Source organism: Nicotiana sylvestris, chromosome 5, assembly GCF_000393655.2.
Source record: "Nicotiana sylvestris chromosome 5, ASM39365v2, whole genome shotgun sequence".
Lineage (NCBI taxonomy): Eukaryota > Viridiplantae > Streptophyta > Magnoliopsida > Solanales > Solanaceae > Nicotiana > Nicotiana sylvestris.
In genome coordinates this window covers 162,812,512-162,831,181 of record NC_091061.1, presented here as the reverse complement: position 1 = coordinate 162,831,181, position 18,670 = coordinate 162,812,512, and the positions used below count along the sequence as shown (strand labels likewise).

Sequence of the window (18,670 nt, the reverse complement as noted above, 5' to 3'; positions counted from 1 at the left end):
TAACAACAATAATAACATATATACCCAGTATTATCCCACACCGTAAGGTCTGGAAACCTCATCAGAGTACAATGTACCAAAGCATAGCCTACAAAGCAACTGAAGCCCAACTCAATCATCTGAACGAATGAAGAGACTATCAGGTGGAATAAGTTACATGTTGCTTAAATTCTGAGAACACTAACAAAACTGCAAAGAAAGAATCTCCAATTTTGTAAAACCAATACTGTGCCAACAGAAAAACGACCTATGCTTAAACCTTAAAGGGTGAAATCAATTAGCTTGCTAACTTCAACTTAGTACCTTAATTAACACTTTTAAAAAGATGCATAACTTTATTTTCAGCTGGCTATTATAGTTAAAATGCAAGATAACCATCTAAAACATAGACTAAAGACATAAGTCATGACGTGAGCTAATGAAACAACTTATTACCTTGAAATAGTTAAAAAATATCGTTTCTACTTGTTCCATATTATGATTCCCATCAAGGAGAATAAAAGTGTTCACAGAAAGGAAATCAAGCAATAACTGCCAACATATGAGCCATAAAATTCTCTTTTCCAACCTCGTAAATATCAAGATAAGTTTGGAATTTCGCACATACTTGAACTTTTTGTCATAAGTCTACCAGTGTAACTAACATGCACAAGTTGTTGAGCCCTTTAAACGAATTCTAACAAGTCCAAGTAGTTAGATATATTCAAAGTTGGCAAGCTCACATCAGGGAAACCAAATGTAAATGGTTCTCAATATATTCTCTTATTCTATAAGAGAGAGTTAAGCTGGTCTCCGTCAACATGCTTGCTTGTGCTATGTGGGTATCTTGGTCATTTTACATTACATTCTCTTAATCTATAACGGAGAGTTATCTCTAGCCTTCCTTGTGGATTTCAAATGATGAAAAAAATCAGAAATATTCAGCTCCCAAGTACGCAACTTTTTGGAATTCCGTTTCATTCCTAATGATCAGGTTTCCCAAATTGCTTTTACTCGGTCTGCTGACTCACACTCCTGAGAGAACGTCGTCTGCTGTTTTTGCTTTTGGGTAAACGGTGGGCAATATCAGATATTACTTTTCTTCCCCTACAATTTTCAATCAGTTTACACTCTGTTTGTTGTTTAGTTTCGCTATGTTCTTCGGCTTTGTTGCTGCTACTCTTTTGATCACTTCCAGGTGAGATCAATTTACCCTAATTTACTATTTCCATTATCTCCCTGCTCTTCTCTTTCTATGTGGTAGCTTCTGTGTTTCTGTTTTAGCCTCTGCCTGTAGGTGTTTGAGAAAATTACTCAACGAATTAGGCTTTTCTTTTGTAGCGAGGTGTACTGATCAAATTTGAGGTGAAGCATTTAGACATTTCTTAAAATTTTGAACTAAAAATTAGCAAGAAATTACGTTGAAATACTAAAAATTAAAATCTTGGAGGAGAAAAAAATGAAGATTAAAAATATGAAGAAAGACTAAAATTGCAGAAGGAAAATGATAAAATAATTTGTAGGAGCCTTTGATTAAGTGATACAATGCATTTGGACTGATGTTCCATCTTACCTGTAGAGCAAATGAGTTTGCTTTTCAAATTTTCATAATTATTTAATTTTACTACTTTATATTGGTCTATTTCCAACTCTCTGTAATTTGTTTTGCTTCTTCAAGTTTGTCCACAAGTTTAGTTGGTACAAATCCTTGACAAGTCTCACTCACCTTAAATCATCCAAAGTTTTGTCTTCTCTTGAGTCTTCTTACTTTTTCTTTAAGTTGTTCCTGAAAGAAATTTAAAGAAAAATATTATAGTCGGTGATAATTAATAAGTATATAATAAAGGAAAGCAGAGCAAAAGTTTAGCACTAAATACCTGTTGAACCTTTTTAACTACTTTATATTGGAGAAATTCTTTTACATGGTGATTTCCACCAAACTCATCTTAAGTTATTGAAACGAGTAATTTTTATAGTTCAGATGATCATTGACTTTTAGCTCTGAGCGGAGTGACATTAACTTGATGGCTTTTATGAATATTCGGACAATGAATTTTTAGCGAAAAATGTGGTTTGCCTATTTTGCTTTAATGACTGATGCACACTGTTTGCAGGTTTCTGGAATTAACGTCTGATTACTCTGTCTAACTACTCCGGCTTTACGAGGTAAGCTAATAGAAAGCATCAGTTCCCCACCAAATTATTCAATTTTGCCTTTCACTTGATATCTTTTTGGAGAAAGGGTGTAGTTTATTTTTTAATACTGCTTACATTGGATGAGTATAGATGTCGGGGGATAAAAAAGATGTGCCTATATCACGTTCAGGACAAAAGAACAAAAGTCCATGCTTGGCAGATAGAAGTGCTAAAATGAAATTCAATCGCCATAAAAAATATAAGAAAATATCAGCGGATAGAAAGAAAGCATTATTGTTAAACCGCCGTACGAAAGAACTCGATTCAAGAAAACGTCTTCCAGAAAGTCGTACTCTGTATAACTCAGTCAAATCAACATCTCTAAGTAATTCAACGCTTCAAAGGGAGAGTGCTCTCATAATAAGAGATTTTTCTCTTACTTCAAATCAAAGTTAGCAAATTAAACTTTCGCTCTTTCTGTTTAAATGCAGTCAGTTTAAACTAAATATGTTTCACGCGTCTTTATTAGCTGCTAAATGTGAAGTTAGTACTTTACCTGCTGCTTCTGTGAAAGGAAAAAGTTTAGTTGGTCGTTTTTCCTTCTTCGAAACAGGCGAGTATATGAAGCATATTATTTTAATAAAATTTCTATTGTCGTAAACCATTTACTTATGTAATTCATAATTGCGTCTATATTAGGATCCACATCAGGTACATCTAATGACCGATGTGGTGTTGGTTCAGAGAATGTAGCAAATAGAGGTTTGTATCACTCTCAAGTTAGAATAGTATTCATTATCTTCCTTTGGAGTTAAAATTGACTCCTAATTATTTCCATAATATTCAGGAGTTAGACTACATAGAAGAGCCCCTCTGCACGTTATTGGTTCACAAACCGAATATGTTGCTTTCAAAGTTGTCCCAAACTGTAAATTTTGTGCTGCAAAAAGATTTCAATATGAACCCCCTGGATTCTATTGCAATAAAGGTTCAATCAAGCTTACTTCACATGAAATGCCTATAGAGCTACGAGAATTATTTTTGGGTACTACTGAAGAGTCTGACCATTTACGAACATATGTTAAGACATATAATAACATGTTTGCATTTACTTCGCTCGGGGTAAAATATGACAAAGACTTAGCTAAGAGAAATCATGGTATCTATACATAGAGTTCAAGGAAAAATGTATCACTGTATAGATGATTTATATCCTGCGAACGAGAAAGGAAGAAATTGACAGTTATACTTCTACGACAATGAAAATGAGGTAGCAAACAAAATTGCTTGTTCAACTAGAGTACATGAGTCAATGATCGGAAAATTGATGAATATACTACAAAATAATCTGTATAGTGTTTTCTTGAAATCTTTGGCAGATGTTCCGGAATTATCGAACTTTTATATTGCGCTCAAATGTGACTCAGGTTTAGATCAACGAGTATATAACTTACCTACTACATCTGAAGTTGCAGTAATAATGGTGGAAGAAGGCGTTCATATTTCCACACCTCACATTCGAATTTATACTCACAGCAATAAAAGCCAATTAGTGAACTGTTACTATGGATGTTATGATCCCTTGCAATACCCACTATTATTTTCATATATTCAAGATGGGTGGCACTGTGGTATAAAGAAAATAGTACAACTAAAGAATACTACTAGATGTCGTGTCTACTGTGAACAGGAAATTTACCAAGTGTTGCAAACATGTGTTCAATTAAACATTTTCTTGATATGGAAGCTCAGGTACTAGAACAACAAAGGAAAAAAAGAAATACTGTCTTTTGTCGTGAATATTATTGTTATAAAATTCAAATAAGAGATGATGAGACTGATGAAATCTTACATATTGGAAGGATATTCTAAAAATATGTCGTAGATGTATTCATAAAACTTGAAACACAACGACTAGACTTCTTCTCTTTCAATCCAGACTTGTTTAGAATTGAAGTTTTGCAAGGTATTCTTGATGTCTTAAGACATGGTGAAAGAGATGCTTCTAGAATCAGAAAACAAACTTTCCTTCCTGTTACATTTACAGGGAGACCAAGAGATATGCGCCGACGATATATAGATGCTATTGCTTTGGTACAACGTTTTGGAACACCTGACTTTTTTCTAATGATGAAATACAACCCATTATGGCCAGAAATAAAAGAACATTTGTTATCTACTGATGAGGCATAAAATAGACCTGACTTAGTTAGTCGAGTATTTAGAACAAAACTGGAAGAGCTAAAAAATGATATATTAAAAAGAAATATATTTGAAAAGGTTGCTGCTTTTATGTACACTGTAGAATTCCAGAAATGTGGTCTTTCACATGAACATTTGATTATTATTCTTGCTAATGAATACAAATTGTTGACACTTGAGTCTTACGACAGAGTTGTTTGTGCTGAATTACCTGATCCTGATAAATAGCCTTACTTATACTCACTTGTTGTACATCATATAATGCACGATCATTGTGGTCATTTGAATCCTGCAAATTCATGCATGAAAAATGGATATTGTAAATTTAACTACCCTAAAGATTTTGCTGATCGAACATCAAAAGGAAAAAACTCTTATCCAATTTATAAAAGACGACATACAAGTGAAGTAATAAAAATTAGAGAACAATTTCTCGATAATCCATGGGTGGTACCATATAATCCTTTTTTACTTGAAAAGTTTAAATGTCATATGAATATCGAGATATGCTCAAATATTTAAGTTGTCAAGTATCTTTACAAGTACATATGTAAAGGGCACGATAAAATTTCTTTTTCTGTATATGACAATGATAAAGACAAAGAGATTGATAAAATAAAAGAATATCAGTCTGCTAGATGGGTATCTCCACCCGAAGCTACATGGCGTTTATTTGGTTTTTCTATTAGTGAGATGACACCAAGTGTTTATCATCTTCAATTACACCTTGAAGGACAACAATATGTTTCTTTTAAAAGCACCGAGAGTATAAATGCAATTTAAAAAAAAAAATCCTATGATTAGAAAAACAATGTTGACAGAATTTTTTGTCATGAACCAAACAGATGATTATGCTATAGAACTTAAGCTACTATATAAAGAGTTTCCAGAATACTTTGTCTGGTCAGTTACAGACAAGACGTGGACACGTCGAAAACAACGTACTATTATTGGACGCGTTGTGACATGTCATCCAACAGAAGGTGAGAGATATTATCTCAGGCGATTATTAATGAATGTAAGAGGACCAACATCATATGAAGATCTTCGTACTGTAAATGGAAGAAGTTATATTATATTTAGAGAGACTGCTGAAAAAAGAGGATTATTACATTCTGACAATAGTTTGCTTGACTGTATGATTGAAGCTGCAAGCTATCAATTGCCATATAGTTTAAGACGATTATTTGCTACGCTATTGGTATATTGTACTCCTACTAATCCAAAAGAGTTGTGGGAACAATTTGAAGACTCAATGTCCGAAAACTTCAAACGCTTGCCAAATAATAAATTTAAAGATATTCATCATAGAGTCCTGAACCAGATCAATGACAAATTACACTCGATAGGACACGACATTAACGAGTACAAGCATGTTGCAGAAAACATTAGAGCTTCTGCAGTTGCAAAAGAGGCAAAAGAAGTTCATTTTGAGAGAAACCTAAGAGTTTTCGAAGAAGATTTGTTATTAGAAAAAAAAAACTAAATACAGATCAACGAAGAGCATACAATATGATTGTTGATAGAATATTTTCCAACAAATCGGGAGCTTTTTTTATTGACGGGCCAGGAGGAACTGGTAAAACTTTCTTATATCGAAGTTTGTTGGTTACGATAAGATCTAAGGGATTTGTAGCACTAGCAACTTCAACTTTTGGTGTTGCAGCTTCTATTCTTCCTGGAGGGCGAACAACTCATTCACGTTTTAAGATCCCTATTGATATTGATGAAAATATTGGTTGCAATATCAGTAACCAAAGTTCACTTGTATGTTTAATTAGAGACATAAAATTAATTGTATGGGATGAGGCATTAATGGCTAAAGGGAAAACGATTGAAGCTTTTGATTTACTTTTGAAGGATCTAATGGATACTAAGATGCTCTTTGGTGGAAAAGTAGTTGTTTTTGGAGGTGATTTTAGACAAACTCTTTCAGTTGTTCGAAATGAAAAAAAGAAGACTTCATTTCTGAAAGTTTACTATACTCTGAAATTTGGAATCAACTAGAAAAACTACAGCTGTCAGAGAATATGCGTGCAAGAACAGGTCCTAGCTTTTGTGAATACTTGATGAGAATTGGAAATGTTGATCATTCCTTTTACAACTGAAGAAGAATCCTTGAATGAGTTATTTGAGGTAACATATCCCAATAAAGATTCCTTATTTGATGATTCTTCCTCCATAGCTTCTCGTGTGATCTTGACAACAAAAAATAATTTTGTTCATGAAATAAATGACATGCTCATATCTAGATTCCCAAAAGATGCTAGAACATATGTTGCAATTGATGAAACTGTTGAACCGAATGACCAAGGTCAATTCGAAGATTATTTTCATACTTTAAATCCTGCTGGTTTGCCTCTTTACAGATTAACTTTAAAAGAAAATTGTCCAATAATGTTACTACGAAATTTAAGTCCTTGTGAAGGTTTATGTAACGACACACAGTTAACATGTTGTAGTTTTAAACACACATGTTATAAGTGCCAAAATTGCTAACGGTGATTTTCAAAATAGACATGTTTTTATTCTAAGAATACCACTTAAGCATCACAAGATGAAAAAATTCCAATTGCTTTTAAAAGAATACAATTTCCAGTACTCTTATGCTTTGCTATGACTATAAATAAAGTTCAAGGTCAAACTTTGGATTTTGTTGAAATTTATTTACGTGAACCAATTTTTCCCATGGTCAACTTTATGTTGCTTTATCAAGAGCTAAAAGTTCAGAAGGTGTGAAATTATTAATTTGACCGCTGACATCAGACATTGAGGATAATCACTCAACGTATAACATAGTTTATGATGAAGTTATTCAAAAAGCATTCAATTAACTAATGCCAGGTAATAATTTTTATGCTTCACATGCCGCAAAAATAATTGTGATGTTCACTCTATACAACTCTATTAAATTCTAAAGTCATTTATACCTATTTGGCACTTTCTATTTTAATAATTGTTACTGTTGACGGTTTAGGTGTATTATTTGATGGAAAACATGTGATATTTGTAGCAAAAATACTCAATTAATAATTCTAAGGGGCAACAGTTGAAAGAGTAATAATTTTGGCTATTTCATTTATATTCTCTGTAGAGAACTACTTGGTTCTTTTAAAAGAAATTAAAGGTTTGATTCTTTGTCAGTAAAGAATATAGGTTTTTAACTTGATTTTGGTGAAATAAGAAAGTTTATAAAAAAAAATGAATAATGTTTTCTCTAATGTCTAGAGTTACCATTTAGCATTGCCCTGCTATTATCTGCTTTACTACTCTTATTACTTGTAGCCGAATTTTCTTATTTATGTTTCTTATGATGTATTGCTCCAGTGCCATCCGCACCACTGTTCATTTTTTCTATGTTTTACCCTCCTTTCAGTACTTAGCAATGCCATCCTGACCTATTCAATTTTGTAATGCTTCATCATTTGGAGTCAAGATATCCATCAGTTCAGCAAGACAAACATGAAGGTGAATTTCCCTGTTAGAAGTTGAATTATATACTCATGCTTTGTAGCTTTTGATATAATTTCTTCATTAGTTGCCTACACGAGGAATGTTTCTCTGTTATTCCCTTGGACAAATGATTTTAATAACAAGGTCTTGCTTTAGACCATATAAGCATCATCAGATAATATATTTGAAAAAAGTATAAAAGGAAAACAAAGAAATTATAACAGCTTGGTTCATGCTATGATGTATGCTTTGAATCTCTAATTTATAGATAAATTTGTGTTTTACCAGTCTTTTATTTGGTGATGTGCTATACGATGAATTGTCTCTCATTATTGTTGATCGCTATCTTGTCGCGACCCCAAACCCGGACCCGGTCGTGATGGCGCCTCTCGTGAAGACAAGGCCAACCGACAAATTTTCAATTCAGTTTTAAGCAATTAAACAATAAGCATTTAGTCTTAAACATGATATAAATTCAAAAGTAACGGTGACAATACAAAGCAATTTGCGGAATACAACCCAACACAGCCCGATACCGGGGTATCATTAGTCATGAGCATCTATCAATTCCAACACAAGTCTGAAAAATATATAAGCTATTACAGAATAACTGATAAAGAGATATAAATAAGATAAAGGGGTAGAAACACGGGATTGCGGATGCCAAACAACTACCTCGTGGACTCCGAAGTCTGCCAGGAGCTCTCAACTCGCACTAGCAGGATCAACAACGCCTGAATCTGCACACGGGGTGCAGGGAGTAAAGTGAGTACTCTAACTCAGTGAGTAATAAACATAAATAAATGATTGAGAGATATGAAAACACGTAAGGCACATTACATACTATAATGAAGCAGTAAAACCAGTAAAAATAGTGAATCAGTCAAGAAATATAAAATCATTTAAGTTCAGTTTATAATTCATGGAATGCCTTTTCAACAATTAAACAGGTAAATGACGAAAAAATAAGAAAGATAAACACATAAAGGTTCGCCCTTCGGGTACAATGTCAACAATTCCGCCCCTCGGGCAATATCTCAGATCAATACCAGCCCTTCGGGCTACATCTCACATCACAATGGGTATCCGCGCTCACTGGGGGTGTGCAGACTCCTGGAGGGGCTCCTTACGGCCCAAGCGCAATATCAAGCCATCTCGTGGCATCATCACTAGGCCCTCGGCCTCATATCAACATCAATGTTTCCTCACAACATAGGCCCTCGGCCTTACTCAGTCAGAATCTCACAGCCGCTTGGGCAATAGTAAAACATAGTGCTCAACCCAAAATATCATTTAAGTGTTAAAGTAGTGTAAACATGGCTGAGTTATGAAAAACAATAGAATATAACATGATTGAGTTCAAGTATAAAGTCAAAACAGTGAGGAAATATCAATAAAAATCCCCTAAGGGTTCAAATAATTGGCACGAAACCCAAATATGGTGTTCAGCCCAAAACATGATGATAACAAATAGTTTTCAGTCAAATACGCGGTAAAACAGTCATTCGGGACGGACTAAGTCACAATCCCCAATAGTGCACGACCCCATGCTCGTCATCTAACGTGTGCGTCACCTCAATATAGCACAACGATGTGCAATCCGGGATTTCATACCCTCAGAAAATCATTTACAATCATTAGTCACCTCAATCCGGTCCAAACTCTAGCCCGCGAGGCCTTTGCCCCTCGAATCGGTCTTCACTCGCGTTGAATCTATCCAAAATTAGAATCATGACGTCAAAATATGCTAAGGGAATGAAGCCCAAGCGAAAATAATCATTTTACAACCTAAGTCCCGAATTACTAAAATTCGACCCCCGGGCCCACGTCTCGGGATTCGATAAAATTCACATCAATAGATTCCTCATCCCACCACGAGTTCATACATATCAAAAGTACCAAAATCTGACCACAAATGGTCCCTCAAATCCTCAAGTCTGGGTCTCCAATACCAAGCCCTAGTTTCCCCAATTTTAACCCTTAATTCCATTAATTATAGCTCTAATCCGTGAAATATTACAATAGGAACGAGTTTTAGGTCCAAAATCGTTACCTCAATAAAGTTCCCTTGAAATCCTTCTTCAAAATCATCTAAAAAGCTCCAAAGCCAACGTAGAAATGGTGGAATGGCTCAAAAATCGCGAAGGAAACAATTTATACTTTCTGGCCCAGGGATTTCGCATCTGCGGCCCAATTCCTATTTTTGCGGTACCGCTTTTGCGTCAAGACCACCGCATTTGCGGTCCTCACTTAAGTCTCAACTTTTCACATCTGCGATGAACATTCCGCACCTGCGCCTTCGCAGGTGCGATCCAACAACCGCTTCTGCGGTTCTTCCTTTCCAGCCATTTTCCGCTTCTGCGACCAATCGTCTGCATCTGCGGCATCGCACCTACGGTCCCCAATCCGCAGGTGCGGAAATACCAGAAGTAGAAAATCTGCAGCTTACCAAAATTCCAAACTTCTCCATCAACCATCCGAAGTCACCCCGAGGCCCCCGGGACCTCAACCAAAAGTACAAACATATCCCATAACCTTATTCAAACTTATGCCAATCTTCAAAACACCTCAAACACCATCGAATCAACCAAAATACATCGGATTCAAGCCTAAGTTTTCCAAATTCTTCCGAATTATGCCTTTGATCAAAAACCCAACCAAACCACGTCCGAATGACCTGAAATTTTGCACACACATCCTAAGTGACACAACAGAACTACTACAACTCTCGGAATTCCATTCTAGACCCTATATTAAAATCTCACCTATCAACCGGAAAACGTCAAAAATTCACTTTCGCCAATTCAAGCCTAAATCTACTCCGGACCTCCAAAACTCATTCTGATCACGCTCCTAAGTCCCAAATCACCTCCCGAAGCTATTTGAACCATTGGAACTCACATCCGAGTCCTCTAACACATAAGTAAACATCTGGTTGACTTTTCCAACTTAAGCTTCCTCAAAAGAGACTAAGTGTCTCAAACCTTACCAAATCCTTTCCGAACCCGAGCCAACCAACCCGATCACATATAGAATCGATAGACAAAGTAATAAGGAGCAGAAATGGGGGAAATAGAGCGGTAACTCATGAGACGACTGACCGGGTCGTCACATACTCCCCAACTTAAACAAACGTTCGTCCTCGAATGAGTTAAGAAACATACCTGAAGCCTCAAACAGGTAAGGATATCTGCTCCGCATCTCTCGCTTGGTTTCCCAGATAGCCTCCTCCACGGGCTGACCTTTCCACTGCACTTTCACTGAAGCTATATCTTTTGACCTCAACTTTCGAACCTGACGACCCGAAATAGCTACTGGCTCCACATCATAGGTCAAATCATCATCCAACTGAATAGTGCTAAAATCCAAAACATGAGACGGATCCCCAATATACTTTCGAAGCATGGACACATGATATACCGGATGTACACTCGACAAGCTGGGTGGCAAAGCAAGCTCATAAGCCACCTCCCCAATCCTCCGAAGCACCTCAAAAGGTCCAATGAATCGAAGACTCAATTTACCTTTATTCTCAAACCTCATAACACCCTTCATGGGCGAAACCTTCAACAGAACCTTCTCACCAACCATGTAGGACACATCCCGAACCTTCTTGTTAGCATAACTCTTTTGCCTCAACTGTGCTGTACGAAGCCTATCCTGAATCACCTTCACCTTTTCTAAAACATCCTGCACCAAGTCTGTCCCCAATAGCCTAGCCTCACCTAGCTCAAACCAACCAACTGGAGATCTACACCGCCTCCCATACAAAGCCTCATATGGAGCCATATGAATACTCGACCGATAGCTGTTGTTTAAGCAAACACTGCAAGTGGTAGAAACTGATCCCATGACCCTCCGAAATCAATGACACAATTATGCAACATGTCCTTCAATATCTGAATAGTGCGCTTGGACTGCCCGTCCTTCTAAGGGTGAGAATCTGTGCTCAACTCGACTTGAGTACCAAACTCTCGCTGTACAGACCTCAAAAACTGCGAAGTGAACTGAGTGCCCCTATCTGAGTTGATGGAAACTGGGACACCATGCAAACGAACAATATCCCGGATATAGATCTCTACCAACTGCTCTAAAGAATAAGTAGTACACACAGGAATGAAGTGCGCAGACTTGGTTAGCCGATCCACAATCACCCAAATAGCATTGAACTTCTTCAAAGTCCATGGAAGTCCGACTACAAAGTCTATAGTGATCTGGTCCCATTTCCACTTTGGAATATCCATCTGCTGAAGCAAGCCACCCGGTCTCTAATGCTTATATTTCACCTGCTGACAATTGAGACACCGAGCTATAAATCCCACAATATCTTTCTATATTCTCCTCCACTAATAATGCTGCCTCAAATCCTGATAAATCTTCGCAGCACCCAGATGAATGGAATACCGCGAGCTATGGGCCTCCTCCAGAATCAACTCCCGAAGCCCATATACATTAGGCACACAAATCCGGCTCTGCATCCTCAACACCCCATCATCACCAATGGTCACATCTCTGGCATCATCATGCTGAACTCTGTCCTTAAGGACAAGCAAATGCGGATCATCATACTGGCACTCTCTGCTGCGATCATATAAGGAAGACCGAGAAACCACACAAGCCAATACCCGACTGGCCTTGGAAATTTCCAACCTCACAAACCGATTGGCCAAGGCCTGAACGTCAAGTGCAAAAGGTCTCTCCCCAACTGGAATATATGCTAAACTCCCCATACTCACCGCCTTTCGGCTCAAAGCATCGGCCACCACATTGGCCTTTCTCGGATGGTACACTATAGTGATATCATAATCCTTTAGCAACTCCAAGCACCTACGCTACCTCAAATTGAGATCATTCTGTTTGAACAAGTGCTGGAAACTACGATGATCAGTAAACACCTCACAAGACACACCATACAAGTAATGCCTCAAAATCTTCAACGCGTGAACTTGGCAGCCAACTCCAAATCATGAACGGGGTAGTTCTTTTCATGGGGCTTCAACTAACAAGAAGCATAAGCAATAACTCTACCCTCCTGCATCAAAACGCAATCAATACCAACTCTCGAAGCATTACAATACACGGTATATGAACCTGAAGCTGATGGCAAAACTAACACTGGAGCTGTGGTCAAGGCTGTCTTGAGCTTCTGAAAGCTCTCCTCACACTCATACGACCATACAAATGAAGCACCCTTCTGAGTAAACTTGGTCAAGGGCGATGCGATGGATGAAAATCCCTAAACAAACCGGCGATAATAACCCGCCAAACCAAGAAAACTATGAATCTCTGTGGCTGATGACGGTCTGGGACAACTCTAAACCGCTCTATCTTCTTCGAATCAACCTGAATACCCTCGTTCCGACCCCTATATCTAAATATCACCTATCAACCGAAAAATGCCAAAAATCCAATTTCTCCAATTCAAGCCTAAATCTACTCCGGACCTCCAAAAATCATTTCGATCATGCTCCTAAGTCCCAAATTACCTCCCGAAGCTATCCGAACCATTAGAACTCACATCCGAGCCCTCTAACACATAAGTCAATATCCAGTTGATTTTTACAACTTAAGCTTCCTCAAAAGAGACTAAGTGTCTCAAACCTTACCAAATCCTTTCCGAACCCAAGCCAACCAACCCGATCACATATAAAACCGATAGACAAAGCAATAAGGAGCATAAATGGGGAAACAGAGTGGTAACTCATGAGACGACTGGCCGGGTCGTCACATAAATGCTATTGAGATTATTTTAATTTAGACGGATATATGTTACAAGATTATGGTTATCTACTGAGATTATGTTGGATCTCTGGCCTTTTCTAAAATTGTTCTTGATAAATAAAAAAGCTTATTAGTGGATATTTGTTTGATGAGTAGTGCAAAACAAATCAACCACGAAAAAATGGTAGCAGCTGCAACCTACAGGTGAGCTTAAAGAATGAACACAATAACAAGTAATTTGTTTGATGGAGTTCAAGAGTTTTGAAGAACTATACAGATAAATTTGTTCTTGTCAATAGCTACAATTAACTATGTATACCTCAAATTTGACAGCAATATTAGCAAGAATCTCAGTCTCCTCTGTTTATAGTAAATAACTATGACATCATCTTTGAAATCTTCACAATTATATGATGTTCTAACTACTACATTATCACCATATGAATATTAGTCGATGTGTTTCACGAGGACCGACCACTCCTGTAAGTTAATATGTTTTGAATATTATTATTTCTTTTGTTTTGTTTGTTTACTCTTTTAACAACTATATGTATTTTGCATCAGTTCATTTTGTTAGTTGTCTCTTAGATTTTTGAGGATGATATGATCTATAACGTTTATTATGCTCAAATCAGTTTGCAAAGCCTATATGAGTTCTTTTATATGGATTTGCAAGACAAACTTCATGCTTTGAATGTTCTCACTCTTGAACTTATACTGACTTTTTGTCTTCATCTGACGCTTCTATCTAAATCTACTTCACTCGCTCCACCACGAAAGAAAGGGATGCGTCTTTTTTGTACTTATTACTCATTTTATTTAACAAAATTTCGTTCTTGCTATTAAGCTAACTTGGTTTTATAATGTTTCTATTAGCTGTTCTGTTCAATGAAACTCTCTGATGTGCTCTCTCGATAAATTTATCTTACACAGTAATGGTGCTCAAAAGTTGTTGGATATCGTGATTGTTATTGGCGAGGCACTTACTTATGTTCTGTCAGGGATTTATGGCAGTGTTAGCCAATTGGGTGTTGGAAATGCTATCCTAGTTATCCTTCAACTCTTCTTTGCTGCTATCATCCTTATGTGCTTAGATGAACTTCTTCAGGAAGGATATGCTTTTGGCTTCTGGAATTTCCTTGTTCATACTTACCAATATCTGGTAAGTTTGTTACGGGCCACCACAAAGAATGTCTTGTGTTCCTCAATACAATCTTGGAGCTTTTGATTTCTCGTTTATTATATTTTGCAGTGAAAGCATTATCTGGAAAGACTTTAATTCCACAACCATCAATACCAGGCGTTACGCCAAATTTGAAGGTGCTATTATTCCTCTGTTCCATCATACTATTACGAGAGCATATAAGATCGGTGCCATTCGAGAGGCGTTCTATTAGTAAAGTCTCCCCAATGTGACAAATCTGCCTGCAACTGTGCTGATCTTCCTTCGTGATGCTAATAAAAAAATTATGCTTACACTGTGATACAACTCAACCCACGTAATGTACATTTAACTATCAAGTTAGTCTCATTTGAACTTTCAAACCTATTGTACTTGCAATTTACGATTCAGCTGTTTAGCAAATAATGTTCGGAGTCTTGAAAAAGAAGAAAATAGAATATTAAAGTGATAAATTGTAAGTAAGATACCGCCATATTGTTATCTCCTTCTACTCCAAGAGAGAAGATGAAACTGTAGATAAGCAGTAATGAAATGATCAGAACAATAGATTACTTTTTGACCTGTGAATCTTTTGTGTTTACATATCTTTCCACACAAAGTCGTCATTAGAGATTTCTCTAGTATTTTATATAATGGTAATTCCAACTTTGGGATTATGCTGGATTTATTGTGAAAGAGTTCTTAAGGACTCATGACCTTATATTGTGATGTATAGCTTTTAAATTTACAGTTTTGGAGGAAACAATTATACTACATTCAGAATTGGTTAGTTGGGGATGAGGTGAAGTTATTCGAATGGGAAAGATAAGCAATATATACATATAATATCTTGACTTTCACATAGATGTCGGGATAGAATTGTTGGATTTTGTTATTATTTATTAATAACAAAAGAGGTGTGAATGGAAAATGGTGGGAAAAGAAATGAAGTGAAGCAAAATTTTGAATGAGTTCATTTATCTAATGCACGTTGTCCCTCATTGGTAGAAGCAAAGAAAATCTTTGTGTATATATAGAGAAGCTCATCTTTTAGCTCTTAAAGAGTTAAGAAGAAGGCAAGCCTCGCATCGTCGTCATCGTCGATCGCTTGACTCGGCTTCAGCTTCGGTCAAAGATTGATTGATTAATCTTTTTGGACAAAATTCTTTTCAAATATTTAATTAATTAATTAAAAAAAATTCAATCCGATATAACCCATGACCCGCGACCCGGTCGGGTTCGACCCGTTTTCTTTTTCGGATTATTTTAAATCCGTTTTAATTTTCCCGCAATATTTCCAACAGCTATGGCTGTTCTGAAATAGTGTCAAACTTGTTCCAACAGCTATGGCTGTTCTAAAAGGTTGCAAACCTTTTCAGAAACAATACCAAATTGGCTATAAATATTTCTTCAAATCTCAGAATATTTACTCTCTGATTGCGCATAAACTGAACAAGTAGGTACATGCTACTTACCTTAATTTCAATTTTTTTAACACAGGACAAACACAAGGCCTACATCAAGTGCTACTTAGTTCACATGTAAGAGTATATTCTCATGATTTCTCACAAGATACTAGAGTGTTTGACTAGGTATTTGTTCTTTTCACCATAATTTAGATCTACTAAGAGGGTATCTATGAATTAAATAATCAAGTGAAAGATATAAGAGTCCTCTGTGGAGAGTGGTTCCCAAAAGAGAATGGACTGTGTCTAGTAAGTAACCTGCAGTGATCAATCCAACAGTAGCTTTGGTTGAGAAAAAGGCATAAAAGAATGCAAACAAGTTCACCTAAGGTTTGTGTCTGCTGATCATCTTGTGAGATTATACACTGCATCAAAGTTTCTGATTAAAAAACCTAAGGTTTAAAGCCATGAAAACTGTTGTGAAACATGATCTAATCGTAAAAACAGAAAGAAAAATAGACATTATGGTCCTTTATTCAACTTTGTCACATTAATATTTTTAATAGTTGAAACAATAATATTATTAAGCTAGATAATCATATACTTTTTCTGCAGCATCTTTGTTGATCAGGTTTGTCAAATTGCTCCTACTCAGTTTGCTGACTCACACTCCTTATAAAGGCCATCTGGTATTTTTGCTTTTGGGTAAATGGTGGGCAATATCCGATTTCACTTTTCTTTCCTGTACGATTATTCAGGTCACACTCTATTTATCTTTCTATTTAGTTTCACTCTGTTCTTCGAGTTTCTTACTGCTATAAATTTGCGTTTGATCACCTTCGGGGTGAGATCAGTTTATACTGTAATATTTCCATTGCCTCCATGCTCTTCTCTTTCTGTGTGTGTAGCTTCTGTGTTTCTGTTTTAGCCTCTACCCTTAGGTGTCTGACAAAATTATTCAATGAATTAAGCTTTTCTCCTGCAGTGGGGTACAAGTACAATGATCAAATTTGAGGCGAAGCATTTAGACATTCCTTAAATTTTTTAACTAAAAATTAGCAAGAAATTACATTGACCTACTATATATTAAAATCTCGGAGGAGAAAAAATAAAGATAAAAAATATGAAGAAAGATTAAAATTGCAGAAGGGAAATGGTAAAATAATTTATAGGAACATTTAATTAGGTGATACAGTGCATTTGAACTGATGTTCCAACTTATGTGATGATGAAAATATATAAATTATTCGAAATATATATGCTTACAGATAAAAAATCCCACAACACCAGCTTGATGACATTAGCAAATAAGATTGTTATAATGTAATCTAAATAAACTCTGTCAATATCTCCATTCTTTCTAAAAGTCGCGTATTTTTTTTGCTTTTGCTCATATATTGGTAGGAACTGTGTAAACACCGTGCTCTTCAACTGAAGTTTCTGTATGGAATTGGCTACTGTCCTGTTGGTGCTCTCTCATTGGTGATAAACAACTTCAGTAAAATGTGTCCTATTACTCATTTCAAGACTTCTCAAAATCTCTTCGGAAACAGAACAACACAGCCTTATCTTATTCAGACCATTGTGTACAATAATGGCAGTGATGAATGTAAGATGGGGCATTTTCTCTGGTGTGACCCTACTCTGGACTTCCATTGTGTACTATAATTTCAACAAAAAGTTTCATGTTGAACAAATTTACCTAAGCACAACATATTTGAGATTAAGGTATAGTTAATGACGATCAATACTCTTTTGAATGCAGATTTTTTATGAATAAGGTTCCAATAAGGGTATACAAGAACGCGAATCAGACGAACAATTTCTTTTCCAATTGACAGGCCAATGTAAGTACTTTCTAGCACATGGAATGCAGATAACTGGGCTACTATAGGAGGCTTGGACAAGATAAACTGCATAAGTGCACCATTTTGTAGCATGTTATACGAATTTTAGTTTAGATGCTTGTCAATGGAAATCCCTTTTCTCTGCTCGTGTTTCCACCACTATCCATTGTTGGGATCAGTATAATGCTTGTTGCTTTCTGTCATAATCAAGGGTCAAACCAGTTTTGGACTTACAATTATACTATTGCAACAAATAAAGTAGCAAACATAATTGCTCAGAAAATTGATACTTCAGCTGTAAACTGCTTCATGCAACTTCTTGAATCAACTGCTTCAAATAATCATAGAGGAGATGCGAAAACTTTACAGAGGTTCTTATCATGTACAAGGTAGAAAACTCTCGAATTTCAAGTGTTTGATAGATGTTCCGAAACTCTAGAGTTCATCTAAAGTTCTTTCGTAAATGATATTTGCTCACTATCCCGTTTTCTCATTCCTGTGCTCCAATGCATTTCTCTCTTTTATGACTTTTATCTACTAACAGTGAAGCCGTTGTTCCTAGAAGTTGAAATAGGTAATTCTATTTCAATTTCTGAAATACAGTTAATATAAATATATCAGAATGTTGCCTGATGGTTCTACTTTTTCCATTCTGATAACTTGTATTACACACATGTGCTAAGATATTTTTTGCTTGTATATTTTTCAGATTAGCTTGTTGTCTCGGCCATAAGGCAAAAATATTCTACTTCCTAATAACACAA

The 18,670-nt window shown here is 36.2% G+C and overlaps 1 protein-coding gene across 8 annotated transcripts; it reads left to right on the top strand.

The window, feature by feature from the left end:
• The first annotated feature begins 794 nt into the window (after positions 1-794).
• On the top strand, positions 795-18,232 carry LOC138868190 (uncharacterized). 8 transcript variants are annotated; one of them, XM_070145609.1, is made up of 9 exons: positions 795-1,177; positions 2,094-2,145; positions 7,694-7,785; positions 14,600-14,653; positions 14,744-14,811; positions 16,154-16,194; positions 16,675-16,690; positions 17,464-17,690; positions 17,825-18,232. In XM_070145609.1, coding segments are annotated over exons 3-9 (462 nt in total). In that variant the 5' UTR covers positions 795-1,177; positions 2,094-2,145; positions 7,694-7,730; the 3' UTR covers positions 17,826-18,232. The 8 variants fall into 8 exon arrangements, 4 of the variants coding, with proteins under 4 accessions (XP_070001710.1, XP_070001708.1, XP_070001709.1 ...); XM_070145607.1 differs by adding an exon at positions 6,325-6,453 and having other exon boundaries at positions 14,600-14,811; XM_070145608.1 differs by having other exon boundaries at positions 14,600-14,811; positions 17,464-17,668.
• The last annotated feature ends 438 nt before the right edge of the window (positions 18,233-18,670 follow it).